The following is a 15000-nucleotide window of genomic DNA, read 5'->3' on the forward strand; positions in this document are numbered from 1 at the left end:
ACCTGCCGTGACAGGGGCCAGACGAGACGGAGTCAGGGAGGGTACCGGGACCAGACCCGGGTGGAGTAACGGAGCTGGATTGGATCAGAATGCTTTTCTGCACTCGACTGATCTGGCCTGGAGGATACAGCACACCAGACAAGCTCAGAGCGTTTGACCCTGGTTTGTGTTTCTGCACCAAGATCAGCCACTGACAGATGTGCGATATTTGGCTGATTGACAGCCCAACCTAGAGCCAGTCAACCAATCAGATCACATTCACAGACATGTGACTCAAGAAACGTGATTATGTTTACTTGGTATGGCCAACCATATTCTTTCCCTGGGTTATCTGTTCGCTGTGCTGAAGCAGGCTGTTTGAGCGGGCGGACGATGCCCAACTCTTTGTCTCGTTCCCGCCGTGAAACGCAGGTTTCAGCCCGTTTCTCTGCTTGCCTGAGGGACATCCAGAGCTGGATGGACAACCACCATCTAAAGCTCAACCCAGGCAAGACTGAAATGATATTCATCCCTGCTAATACCTCTCCCCATCTGGATCTCTCCATTTCCCTCGGGGATACCACACTCACGCCGTCACCCAGTGCAAGGAACCTTGGCGTGGTGATGGACAGCAGACTGTCCCTCTCCGAGAACATTGTGGCGGTGACCCGGTCCTGCAGGTTCTTCCTGTACAACATACGGAGAATCCGCCCCTTTCTCACCCCCTACTCGATCCAGCTCCTGGTCCAAGCGATGGTTCTGTCCCGCCTGGACTACTGCAATTCCCTCTTGGCTGGCCTCCCAGCGTCCGCCATCAGACCCCTCCAACTTATCCAGAATGCAGCAGCTCGTCTGGTCTTCAACCTTCCCAAATACTCACACGTCACCCCCCTGCTTACTTCCCTCCACTGGCTGCCTGTCATGGCTCGCATCAAATTCAAAACATTGGTGCTAGCCTTCCAAGCAGTTAAGGGGTCTTCCCCAGCTTATCTACAAAAAAATCATCAGACCCTACACCCCTGCCAGACCTCTTCGTTCAGCCTCCACAGGCCACTTGGCACCTCCCCCTCTCCGAACCTCCACCTCACGCTCACGACTACTGTCTGTTCTGGCTCCACGGTGGTGGAACGAACTCCCCATTGAGGTCAGAACTGTAGAATCTCTCCCCACCTTCAAGCGCAAGCTGAAGACACACCTCTTCAAGCAGCACCTCTCCCCATCCCTCCCTACCTCCCTGTGAACCTTAATTGTTGTCTCTGTGACTTGCTTTGTGTATCGGTATTTTTAGTTGGCTAAGTAAGCAGTGTTTGGATAGTTAACTTTGGTCACTTTTGCTCTGTTTGTTTGTTTCTTTGTTCAAAAAAAAAAAAATAATAATAAATTGGCCCTCGTCCTTATCTTTGTTGTACGGGTAGCAGTTGAAATTGTACTTCCCTCTAGGGTCTTTCAGCACACTTACCCCTGGTTATGGGGATGCACTTTGTTGTACGTCGCTCTGGATAAGAGCGTCTGCCAAATGCCAATAATGTAATGTACATCAGTGAAACAGGAAAATAGGAGAAGGAATTTATTCACATTCATTCCCATCTGAGATTTCACCCAATTAAGGAATAATTCAGCATGATTGGAATATCATGCTCCCTGGCAGATGAACCCCCCCCCCCCCCCCCCCCCCCGCCCCCCATGATAACCAGGGGGTCACCCTCTGCAGAGAGACAGGGTGGTCCGTCACGTACCCCTGCACAAGTCGTACCCATTCCCCTCGCTCTGAGTGTCTCAGGGCTCAACCCCGACTCTCCCCGACTCCTTCCTCAGCTGAAACCGCGTAAATGATCAATGACCGAATCTGCCACAGGGACCCAGGGCAGAGCCAGAATCGCTGTAATATCACATTTCACAAATCATTCTGGACAGTATAATTACATGTGCTCATTACCGCTCATGACAGTGCACTGTGACATCACATCACTAAAGAGAGAGTCCCCACAACACATCAGAAACGCAGTGCTAAAGAGAGAGTCCCCACAACACATCAGAAACACAGTGCTAAAGAGAGAGTCCCCACAACACTTCAGAAACGCAGTGCTAAAGAGAGAGTCCCCACAACACATCAGAAACACAGTGCTAAAGAGAGAGTCCCCACAACACTTCAGAAACGCAGTGCTAAAGAGAGAGTCCCCACAACACTTCAGAAACGCAGTGCTAAAGAGAGAGTCCCCACAACACATCAGAAACGCAGTGCTAAAGAGAGAGTCCCCACAACACATCAGAAACGCAGTGCTAAAGAGAGAGTCCCCACAACACATCAGAAACGCAGTGCTAAAGAGAGAGTCCCCAAAACACATCAGAAACACAGTGCTAAAGAGAGAGTCCCCACAACACATCAGAAACGCAGTGCTAAAGAGAGAGTCCCCACAACACATCAGAAACACAATGCTAAAGAGAGAGTCCCCACAACACATCAGAAACACAATGCTAAAGAGAGAGTCCCCACAACACATCAGAAACGCAGTGCTAAAGAGAGAGTCCCCACAACACATCCTTCAGAAACGCAGTGCTAAAGAGTGAGTCCTGTGGGAGAAAAAAATAATGTAGTACAATGTATCCAGATATGTACAATGCATAAAACTGCTTAAAATAATAAAATGTGCTTGTGACAGATAACCAGCAAAAATGTAAGGGAGGGGTGAGTGCTTTGCCACAGTTTACGTCATGTAGGCATACGTACAGGAGATAAACCAGAACACGCTTCCATTGTTGGGTGCGCTCATGTGCTTGATTATGATGAAAAAAACAATGAGGAGGAATCGCACCCAAGGTCGGTTCCTCCTGAACCGGACGCAGGAGGATAGATGGATGATAAATAAGCTTTATAGTTGCTGTAGCAGTGTGTCAATTGAAAAACAAGTGTTACATGACTTAAAAGAGCAGATATGGGCCCAGGAGTACAACGCATGGGAAAAGTACTGAAACACTGTGTGAAGATGATTGGCTTTCACCGTAATAAAGTACTGAAACACTGTATGAAGATGATTGGCTTTCACCGTAATGTATTCATGTGATAACTGAGGATGTGCAATGGTATCAGAATAGACACCCTGTCTGCTAAAATCAGAGTGTATTCTCACATTGGTGTGATGCATTCCCCGTGCTTTGTCCTGCTGCAGTATTAATAAAGTTTGTATTATTGTAGCTCTCCTTGCTGTGAAAGAACTGGGTTCTTTTAAACGGGAACGGTTGTTTGCAAGGCGTCTCTCCAGGGAATTTCCCCCACAGTCCCCACAACACATCAGAAACGCAGTGCTAAAGAGAGAGTCCCCACAACACATCAGAAACACAGTGCTAAAGAGAGAGTCCCCACAACACATCAGAAACGCAGTGCTAAAGAGAGAGTCCCCACAACACATCAGAAACGCAATGCTAAAGAGTGAGTCCCCACAACACATCAGAAACACAATGCTAAAGAGAGAGTCCCCACAACACATCAGAAACGCAGTGCTAAAGAGAGAGTCCCCACAACACATCAGAAACACAGTGCTAAAGAGAGAGTCCCCACAACACATCAGAAACACAGTGCTAAAGAGAGAGTCCCCACAACACATCAGAAACGCAGTGCTAAAGAGAGAGTCCCCACAACACATCAGAAACACAATGCTAAAGAGAGAGTCCCCACAACACATCAGAAACGCAGTGCTAAAGAGAGAGTCCCCACAACACATCAGAAACACAGTGCTAAAGAGAGAGTCCCCACAACACATCAGAAATGCAGTGCTAAAGAGAGAGTCCCCACAACACATCAGAAATGCAGTGCTAAAGAGAGAGTCCCCACAACACATCAGAAATGCAGTGCTAAAGAGAGAGTCCCCACAACACATCAGAAACGCAGTGCTAAAGAGAGAGTCCCCACAACACATCAGAAATGCAGTGCTAAAGAGTGAGTCCCCACAACACATCAGAAACACAGTGCTAAAGAGAGTCCCCACAACACATCAGAAATGCAGTGCTAAAGAGTGAGTCCGCACTCTGTCTGTTCCAGTGGTTATATAAGAGCCTTTCCCAGGAAGAGTCACCGCTACAGACCCTAGCGGCTCGGCTAGCAGTTATTAGCGGCTGTGAGACATCCCAGGAGGACCAGGGTCTCTCCACGCTAACATCAGTCTGGTCCCAGTTTCAGAATGCACAATTCAGCTAGATAATATTATAACTCACGACACACAGGGAGTATGTTACAGGGGTTGGTGATTAGAGCTGTCAACTAAACTACAACATCAGTGTTGCCTTTGCAGGTTGTGTATTTTTTTTATTAAATTAGTCAAAGAAACAAAATTTAAATTTAAACCATTCTTACACTTTTACAAATGAAAGGATATCGCTTTTATTCGTATGCCTTTTATGAAATGTAATGAAGTGAATTTGCGAAATGATGATTTTTCTCCAGAGTTTGATTAATGGAGCTCCCGGACAGGCTGCCCCAGCTCAGAGAGGAGCCGGCTCGACGCCGTTCTGTCCCGGCTCCCCGGAACGTCGATAAGAGCAGCTCTTCCTCATTATAGCATCTTTGTTAGAGAGCTTTATTTCCTGGTGGGCTGCTGCTGCGCTGTGATTGGCTAATTTTGGTGGTGCGGTGATTAGGGAGATCGGTGCTGGCCGGCTCTTTAAATCAATGCAGCCTGAATAAACCACAGAGCAAGAGGTGCTGCTGTGGAGGTCCCAGCGGGTTCATTAGCTGCAGGACTGGAACACCCCCCAGGGAGCATGCTCACAGCACATCCCTGCCCCCCCCCCGCCCCAGCCCAACACCTCCCCCGCCCCAGCCCAACACCTCCCCCTCTGTGAGGAAGCCTTACTCTCTCTTTCACAGTCCTTAGCTCCATACAGGACCTTTTATTGGCTAACTAATCCGAATCCTTGATATTCTATTCATCAAGTAATATATGGGAAACATGTGACCCTTGAAACCCACACCAGAACCTGAGTTACTCTGTTACCACAGATCCACAGAGCCACAGAGCCCTAGATCCACAGAACCCTAGATCCACAGAGCCCTAGATCCACAGAGCCACAGAGCCCTAGATCCACAGAACCACAGAACCCTAGATCCACAGAGCCACAGAACCCTAGATCCACAGAGCCACAGAGCCCTAGATCCACAGAGCCACAGAGCCACAGAGCCCTAGATCCACAGAGCCACAGAGCCCTAGATCCACAGATCCACAGAGCCACAGAGCCCTAGATCCACAGAGCCACAGAACCATAGATCCACAGAGCCACAGAGCCCTAGATCCACAGAACCACAGAACCCTAGATCCACAGAGCCACAGAGCCACAGAGCCCTAGAGCCACAGAGCCACAGAGCCCTAGATCCACAGATCCACAGAGCCACAGAGCCCTAGATCCACAGAGCCACAGAACCCTAGATCCACAGATCCACAGAGCCCTAGATCCACAGATCCACAGAGCCACAGATCCACAGAGCCACAGAACCCTAGATCCACAGAACCCCAGAACTCCAGTGACACAAACCATAAACAAATGTCTGTACAAACACACAGCACACATACAGACACACAGCACACGTACAGACACACAGCACACTGTGCCAGGTACAGACACACAGCACATGTACAGACACAGCACACCGTGCCAGGTACAGACACACAGCACACATACAGACACAGAGCACACCATGCCAGGTACAGACACACAGCACACGTACAGACACACAGCACATGTACAGACCTACAGCACACGTACAGACACACAGCACACATACAGACACACAGCACACGTACAGACACACAGCACACCGTGCCAGGTACAGACACACAGCACACATACAGACACAGAGCACACCATGCCAGGTACAGACACACAGCACACGTACAGACACACAGCACACGTACAGACACACAGCACACCGTGCCAGGTACAGACACACAGCACACGTACAGACACACAGCACACGTACAGACACACAGCACACGTACAGACACACAGCACACGTACAGACACACAGCACACATACAGACACACAGCACACATACAGACACACAGCACACGTACAGACACACAGCACACCGTGCCAGGTACAGACACACAGCACACGTACAGACACACAGCACACGTACAGACACACAGCACACGTACAGACACACAGCACACGTACAGACACACAGCACACAGTCAGGATGCCTGGGGATGTATCAGCGCAGTGTGAGGGTCCGTGGGCGTGGGCGTGCCCGGCTGGTGAAACCTGAGGAGTCTCAGCGGAGCTGGTTTAGACCCGGCCGCCGCGGGCCCTGCTCTGCCCCCCGGGCCCTGCTCTGCCCCCCGGGCCCTGCTCTGCCCCCCGGGCCCTGCTCTGCCCCCCGGGCCCTGCTCTGCCCCCCGGGCCCTGCTCTGCCCCCCGGGCCCTGCTCTGGAGACCAGCTGTGACTCCGGTCCCTACTCCCAAAAATCATCACATAACTTTCAAACTTTCAACACGACAATGCGCTAAATTCTGAAAAAACCTCTCAGTAAAAAGAGAGAGAGGAGTAGGAAAGAGGGAGGAGTGGGAGAGAGAGAGGAGTGGGAGAGAGAAAGAGAGAGAGAAAGGGGGAGGAGTTGGAGAGAGAGAGGAGAAGAACAAATGAGCAGGAGAGGAGAAAAGGAGGGTTAGGGATAGGGAGAACAGGAGGAGGATAAGAGAGGGAATAGAAGAGAGGAGGTATGCAGAGAGAGAGAGAACATGAAGGATGGAGATGAAAGAATGATATATCGGGATGTGTCCCTTTGAGGGGGGCGTCTCAGTGACTCACGGGGGAAACCTCCGCCCCATCACAGCCTCTGCTCTTTAGAAACAGCGACAGCGGATCGGCCCATGAAGACCAGGGGCTTCCACGCTCATAACCAACAGAAACCACATCCTGAATGTGCAGCACAAAACTCCCACTGCATACTGCTGCTCTATTAAAGACTAACATCTAACAGGGGAATTATCTCACTCTGGACTCAAACCCGCAGCCCCTGCTGTGCCACACTGCTGGCAGCAGGTGAGGGCACACCTGGGCACTGTGAGCAGTGAGTCTACACCATTCCAGTAATGAGGGAGCAAGATCACAGGTATGCAGACCAGGGTCAAATACGTACGTAATTATTTTGGATTCAAATACTTTTCTGTTCCTTAGCGAGCTTGTCTGTTGTATTGGAACCTATGAAACACTCTCAAAAAGTGCAAAGTCTGCCTTCTGGTCCTCTTGGTTGGCTCAATTGCTCCAGGCAAGATCAATCGAGCACAGAAAAGTATCTGAATCCTAAGCAATTATGTATTTTACCCAGGTCTACAAGTATGTGATCGGAATGTTCTTAATTGTACACGCTAATGCTGATGTCACAATCACCACAGGTAATTGAAAGTAATTCTCGAGTTCTAGAACACCAACTGAGAACGCAGAAGTGAGGTTGGAAAAGACCTGCTCTTCAGAGGATTAATGCTGCACAACGTCTAATTGAGTCAGTCTCAAAAACCAGCATCATGATTCAGCTGTTGAATAAAAAAAAAATTTTTAACTGCTACCAAACAACAGTGATTTTGTCTGTCCACAGATCTGCTCTGGTGCTGTTTCACTGTCAGCATTTTGGCCGTTTCTCTTCTGTTGTTGGTTTGTTTTTGGGATAAAAAGCCTGTACCTGTTCTTCAGTACTTCAGTGAAGCTAAGCCTTGCTTCACTGGGTTTGCAGTGTTGACACATTTTCTGCTTTTTAATCATTTGTGTGCAAATTATGCAGGAACTGTGAGTGTTGGATGAAGAAATGAAATTAGCATTCAACCGCCAGCCTGCAATTAAATGAACCGGAGGAATGAATTATCCACTTCAACAACAGAACAGGTCATCTGTCCAGCCAGAACTCTGATCTACCCAGTGCACTGTACCCTCTGTAGAAACACAGGATTGTGTAAGTTAGGATGTGACCCGGCTCTGTGCACACGTCAGCAGGACTGTGTAAGTGAGGATGTGACCCGGCTCTGTGCACACGTCAGCAGGACTGTGTGAGTGAGGATGTGACCTGGCTCTGTGTGTACGTCAGCAGGACTGTGTGAGTGAGGATGTGACCTGGCTCTGTGTGTACGTCAGCAGGACTGTGTGAGTGAGGATGTGACCTGGCTCTGTGTGTACGTCAGCAGGACTGTGTGAGTGAGGATGTGACCTGGCTCTGTGCACACGTCAGCAGGACTGTGTAAGTTAGGATGTGACCTGGCTCTGTGCACAGCGGTGACTGTGTGAGTTAGGATGTGACCTGGCTCTGTGCACACGTCAGCGGTGACTGTGTGAGTCAGGATGTGACCTGGCTCTGTGCACACGTCAGCAGGACTGTGTAAGTTAGGATGTGACCTGGCTCTGTGCACACGTCAGCGGTGACTGTGTAAGTCAGGATGTGACCTGGCTCTGTGCACAGCGGTGACTGTGTGAGTGAGGATGTGACCTGGCTCTGTGCACACGTCAGCAGGACTGTGTGAGTGAGGATGTGACCTGGCTCTGTGCACACGTCAGCAGGACTGTGTGAGTGAGGATGTGACCTGGCTCTGTGCACACGTCAGCAGGACTGTGTAAGTGAGGATGTGACCTGGCTCTGTGCACACGTCAGCAGGACTGTGTGAGTCAGGATGTGACCTGGCTCTGTGCACACGTCAGCAGGACTGTGTGAGTCAGGATGTGATTGGCTCTGAGCACACGTCAGTGGTGACCCGCCTCGGGGTTCTGCACACAATGACAGCTGCACGATGGGACCACCATCTTTGTTGAAAGGCACAACAGGAGCGGTAGCGTGTGATTATTATTATGTAGCGCTGGCAAAATGCCGCTCTGTCAGCTGGTGTGTGTGGGTCTCCAGGCCAGACCTGTGACATCACTCTTCGTCACAATTAACCCGTTCTGTGCCACGGGACCAAAACCACCGAGGGGAGAGTACGTCAGCAACAGCAACTGTAGAGAACACTCTAAAACATGTTCCAATAGGAACCGTGTGGTTCCTTAGGAGAACCCTGGTCTAGTTCACGGGTTCTTTGTCTGGGAGCTTTCACACTCTACACTGATGACAGAGGGTTCCCTAAAGAACTGAAAAGGGTTCCGTAAAGAACTGAAAAGGGTTTCATACAGAACTGAAAAGGGTTCCCTAAAGAACTGGAAAGGGTTCCTCGATGGTGAAAGGCCAAAGGCCTCCGAGAGTTGGGCGAGTAAGCTTCATCAGGTTCCATGAACTGTCCAAGGCCAACACTGAGGCAGAAGGCAGGCATCACTGCCGGTCTGACAGATGTGCTTTCGAGCCACAGCCCGTCACCTTTCAGCGCGACGCAGATTAAAGGGAGCGACAATCAGGGGTTGATGTGTGTTTTAAACACGCCGAGTGATGCGTCCAAAACCTGTTTCTGGGGCGACTCCGGGCCTGGGAGAGCAGAGGGGTGATCTCCTTCTGAGGCGTGTTTAGTTTCGGGGGAAAAAAGAGTTTCATAACAAACGGAATTTGTTTTACACGCTGGCGGGAGAAGCCCCTCTGACCGTGGTGCTGACGGAAAAACCTCCGCTCCGTGGGAGAGAGAGGAGGAGAGAGAGGAGGAGAGGAGAGGGGAGGAGAGGAGAGAGGGGAGGAGAGGAGAGAGGGAGAGAGAGGAGCAGAGAGAGGAGGAGAAAGAGGGAAAGAGGAGAGAGGGAGAGGAGGAGGAGAGAGGAGGGGAGGAGGAGGAGGGGAGAGAGAGGAGAGAGGAGGAGGAGGGAAGAGGAGAGAGAGGAGAGAGGAGGAGAGAGGAGAGAGGAGGAGGAGGAGGGGAGAGAGGGAGAGAGGGAGAGAGGAGGAGCGGAGAGGATTAACAGAAACACGGATGCACGCGACATACAAAGCCAATTCACCTAGTTTGCTAGTTTGAATAGCCTGCGTCTTTCAATGATTTCAGTCGCGACTTAAGCTTCCGAAATCATCCGGAGATCCAACATTGGTTAGTTTGATCACTGAATAGGTAAAATACCTCATTATTTATTTTTATTTTAAGTTTTTAAACTCATTATAAACCAACACGTGCATGTTGTAAAAAAATTAAATAATGCATTTGATAAAATGCATCAAAAAAGTAAATATGGCATTTCTTAAACATGCAACTTAATAGATATTGCAAAAGTAAACACTTTATTGCCATTAACTAACTTCCAATCCAACAATGGGCGCCGGGTAATGCAAAATGCGCTCTGCAAGCAATAACCACCAGAGAACTTACGTGTGCCGTCAAAACGCGTCGCGATAGTGTCCAGAAACGTGTTTTGAGGCGCGAGCAGTCCCTTCATAGCCGGCATTTTCCCCCGCGCGTGCGAAAGTCCCCATCAAAGTTGCGGTTTAGGAGGTGCGGGCGCGACGGGCGTGTGCGGCTCCCGTGTCGGAGGCGGATTGAGAATCGCGCCGCGCTCCCTGCCCGAGCGAGGAAACAGAGCCGTGCGCGCACCCACGACGGCGGCTCTGATAGGCTGCGGGAGGGAACGAGGAGCCGCGGGGCGTGCACGACGCCCGCAGGTGATAAGCAGGTAATGACGGCCGGGGACCGGACGGAGCAGAAAGCCCGGGGACGAGGGCGGTTTAATGGGACACAAAGACGACATTTTACGCAAAGGGAACCCATAGAACCGGGTCAATATTTGTTGGTGTTGGGGGGGGGGTTTCTGTGGCTAGTTTTAAAAGAAAATGCTATTCTAAGCTGTACGAATCAATTGTGTATTATCTTTCTTTCTATTATGTGTTCTAATATAGTCTTAAGATGTTTATCTTGAAATCCCATCTGACCATGTTGTTCAGACATCACTTGGCAGAACGTGGACGTTAATGAGAGAAATCATCGTGTCGCTTCCGGCCTTTTCATATTTTTATGTTTATTTTATTTTTTTACTTCCATTTATTGCGCCCTTTTAAATCGCCTCACACGAATTGCACAACATTTCAGTCCGTAGCTCTGCACTGGAGTGTAAACAGGCCTGTTGATCCACAGGACGAGAGTCTGTGGAGTATATCTGAGAGCTTCTCTGCTGACATAAGCACCAGAACTTGTTTTATATAATTATATATGTGCTCTGAACAGCTAAGTTTTCAACACCAATCACGATTGAAAAAAACACCAAGCTAATTTAGAAAAAAGTGAGAAAAAAACCCCCGAAAATTGTATTCACGTCTGATCAGCTGCGATATTATGATGTCACAGTAGGCTATAGATACACCGGTGGTTAGATGTACTTTATTAACCCCGCGGGGTAATTTGACACATCCGAGCTGCTTGGTAGCCGTGAACAACCTCAGTGCAACCAGGGAGCAATGTGGGGTTAAGGGCCTTGCTCCAGGGTTCCCAGTCATGCACCACAGCTGCTGGGGGACTAGATGGACAGCCACATGTTGCCAGGGGTTATCTGCCCTGCAACTAAAGTTACCACAAATATTTAGCACTTAGTTTGAGCTTCAGGGATATACAGGGTTCCTTTATATAAAGGGTTCCTTTCAGGAGACAGAACCCTTTTGTCAGAGAATGTAGGGTAGTTTGTCCAAGATGGGGAATTGTCCTGGAATGGTTCATGCTGCTTGGGGTTAGGGTGGTGTGATGGCACGGTGGTGAGCACTGGTGCCTTGCAAAGGGGAGGTTCTGAGGTCCGCCTGGCCTGTGTCCGTGTGGGTGTACTCTCAGTGACATGTATGTCCTGTGTCCGTGTGGGTGTACTCTCTCAGTGACATGTATGTCCTGTGTCCGTGTGGGTGTACTCTCAGTGACATGCATGTGAGGGGAGGTGTGCTCCATCTGTTGTCCTTGACCCAGGCACTGGCCTCAGAACTGGAGCTGGAGCTGGTCCCCATGCACTGCATCCTGGCAGCCCACTGCTCCTAATAACTAGGATGGGTCCAATGCAGAGGACGGATTACGCCAGGTGGTTCAGTAAAGTGTATATTATCTTACTGGGCTCTGACACAATTACTTCTTTGCAAATGTAGAGCGTGTTCAGAGGGTCCTATGCTGGCCCAAACACTGGCTCACAGAAGAACGTTATTTAATGTACTGCACCGTCCCGCACAGCGCCAATAAACAATAAAGACCGGAGCGCGCATCGCGTGCGTCCCCCTCGCGCAGCTCAGTTCAGCGCGAAGCGACGCGATGTTTACCCACCTGTCACGCTCCACCCCGGGCGGCGCGTGCACACCTTTCACCACTGCCGATATTATGAAGGGGCATCAGGCGGTGACGCGACCCTTTGTCACGAGAGTGGCCGCAGGATCGACAGCCGTGCTGCTTCTAATTTCACCAGCGCGCCTTGTTTCCTGATTTTATTAGCACAGTCTAATGTAGTAAACTTAATAAACAACGAATGTGAGATAACAGCATTAGGATGCGCGAAACAAGCGTCTGCCATCAAATGCCGCATGCTGTAGGCCAAGCCGCGTGTGGCCAATCACATCTAGGCTTCTGTCCTTCTTTTTTGGGCAGGGGTGACTTGAACGTATATTTGCTTTCTCACAAGCGGGAAAAAAAAAATGAAATGTCGATCTGGCCATTTCTAACAATGCTAGTATTAAACCTGCGACTCTCAGCTACATCCGCTTAATATATGCCGCGCTGTGCGTCCCTCTGAAACACCGTGAACGGTATCCCAAGCAGCTGATTACCACAGATAACGAGCGCCCTGTAAACGCGCGATTCGGCTACCTGAGGTCGGGAACTCCGCCGTGCGGAACATCAAATTGAATTGCGTTTCTAATTTAAGTTTTATTTGCGCATGCGCATTTAGAGGGAAGGAGTGCCTAAGCAGATACCAGGCGAGGCATTAAGCGCTCTCCATGTTTTACTGGATTTATTTGTATGACTGAAGAGCTACAGATCTCCAGAACTTGTCTGACAGGACGTCTAAATCGAAGAGGCGCGGAACTCTAGCTCCCCCTGCTGTCGTTGTGACATACTACATCGCTCATGTGATTTTCACGGCCGTCTGTGTTCTGCGTGTTTGGCCAAAAATGGGAAACGCTGCTCTGTATACAAAAAACAACTCCAAGTACCACCACAAGCATCAATTAAGAATTATGCGTTGTAGTGCGCAGGTATTTTTTTTTGTCCCGCAGTGACCTCCAAACTGCTGGCGACAGAGCGCAGCGTTTTACGGACTCGAAGGCGCCCTCCTGTGGCTCCGCAGTGAACTGCTGCGCCTGGCGGAAGCGTTACACTTCAATAAATCGCTTTTAAAAGTGCGACACTGCGCGAATGTGGCAGATTAATTAAGCATAGATAGACAATACTGCAGATTTCTCTTAATTAGTGGGTGATGTAGTGTTATTCTGTTCAGCATGTGTATCTGGGATTTTAACACACTCTAGAGTCTCGGGATTTTCCAGAGAATGAAGAAAAATCTAAATCAATTCAATATTTCATATGACCACCCTTTGCCTTCAAAACAGCATCAACTCTTCTAGGTACACTTGCACACAGTTCTTGAAGGAACTCTGCAGGTAGGTTGTTCCAAACACCACAGAAGAACTAGCCACAGTTCTTCTGTGGATTTAAGCAGCCTCAAATGCTTCTGTCTCCATGTAATCCCAGACAGACTCGATGATGTTGAGATCAGGGCTCTGTGGGGGCCATACCATCACTTCCAGGACTCTTTGTTCTTCTTTACACTGAAGATAGTTCTTAATGACATTGGCTGTATGTTTGAGGTTGTTGTCCTGCTGCAGAATAAATTTGGGGCCAATCAGATGCCTCCCTGACGGTATTGCATGATGGATAAGTATCTGGCTGTACTTCTCAGCATTGAGGAGACCTTTAATTCTGACCAAATCCCCAACTCCATTTGCAGAAATTCAGCCCCAAACCAGCAAGGCTCTACCGCTCTCCAGCCCTGCCAAACTGCAGCCAAATATTTCTTCTCCGCACAGTAGATGGGTGTACCTGGTCCCACTGGTTTCTGCCAATTCTGAGCTGATGGCACTGCTGGACATCTTCTGATTGTGAAGGGAAGTAAGCATGATGTGTCTTTCATCAAGTTTCCTTGGCCGACCACTGCGCCTACGGTCCTCAACATAGCCCGTATCTTTGTGCTTCTTCAGCAGAGCTTGGACAGCACCTTGCTGATGCAGTATAACTACCTTGTGTCTTGTTGCTGTGCTCAGGCTTGCCATGGTGTATGACTTATGACATTAAACTGTTTTCAGCAACCTCACCTTGGAAGCAGAGTTTGACTGTTCCTCACCCAGTTTTAACCCTCCTACACATCTATTTCTGTTTCAGTTAATGATTGTGTTTCAACCTACATATTAAATTGGTGATCATTAGCTCCTCTTTGGTATAATCGGTGAATCACACACCTGACTATATGCCAACAAAATCCCTGACTTTGTGCAAATGTACCTAGAAGAATTGATGCTGGTTTGAAGGCAAAGGTTGGTCACACCAAATATTGATTTGATTTAGATTTTTCTTCTGTTCACTCACTTTGCATTTTGTTATTTGATAAAAATAAACTGCATTTCTATTTGTGAAAGCATTCTTACTTTACAGCATTTTTTCACACCTGCCTAAAACTTTTGCACAGCACTGTATATATATATTCATTCATCCATCCATTATCCTAACCCGCTTATCCTGAACAGGGTCGCAGGGGGGCTGGAGCCTATCCCAGCATACATTGGGCGAAAGGCAGGAATACACCCTGGACAGGTTGCCAGTCCATCACAGGGCACACACACCATTCACTCACACACTCATACCTATGGGCAATTTAGACTCTCCAATCAGCCTAACCTGCATGTCTGTGGACTGTGGGAGGAAACCGGAGTACCTGAAGGAAACCCACCCTAGGCACCCTAGACTTTATTATACATAAATATATATATACGTTTATTTTTTTGTGTGTGTTAGTATTAAAGAACACATTTGAGATTTCCTTATATTCATTTAGCAAAAGATTTAATTTTACCAGAGGTGGCGCTGTTGTCCACAACATTCCATCGGACGGGAAAGAGGCGCAACTTTAA

General features: G+C 48.9%; 1 protein-coding gene across 1 annotated transcript in view; it reads right to left on the reverse strand.

Annotated features, from left to right (window-relative positions):
* kcnh8 (potassium voltage-gated channel, subfamily H (eag-related), member 8) overlaps positions 1–10304 on the reverse strand; it is a 28778-nt gene extending 18474 nt beyond the window's left edge. The window contains exons 1-2 of the mRNA XM_061256073.1: positions 10229–10304; positions 3–117 (exon numbers count right to left, since the gene is read on the reverse strand). Coding sequence (XP_061112057.1) covers positions 3–117; positions 10229–10304 — 191 coding nt within the window. The remainder of the gene's footprint in view (positions 1–2; positions 118–10228) is intronic.
* Positions 10305–15000: the final 4696 nt, after the last annotated feature.

Source organism: Conger conger, chromosome 9, assembly GCF_963514075.1.
Source record: "Conger conger chromosome 9, fConCon1.1, whole genome shotgun sequence".
In the NCBI taxonomy this organism is placed as follows: Eukaryota; Metazoa; Chordata; class Actinopteri; order Anguilliformes; family Congridae; genus Conger; species Conger conger.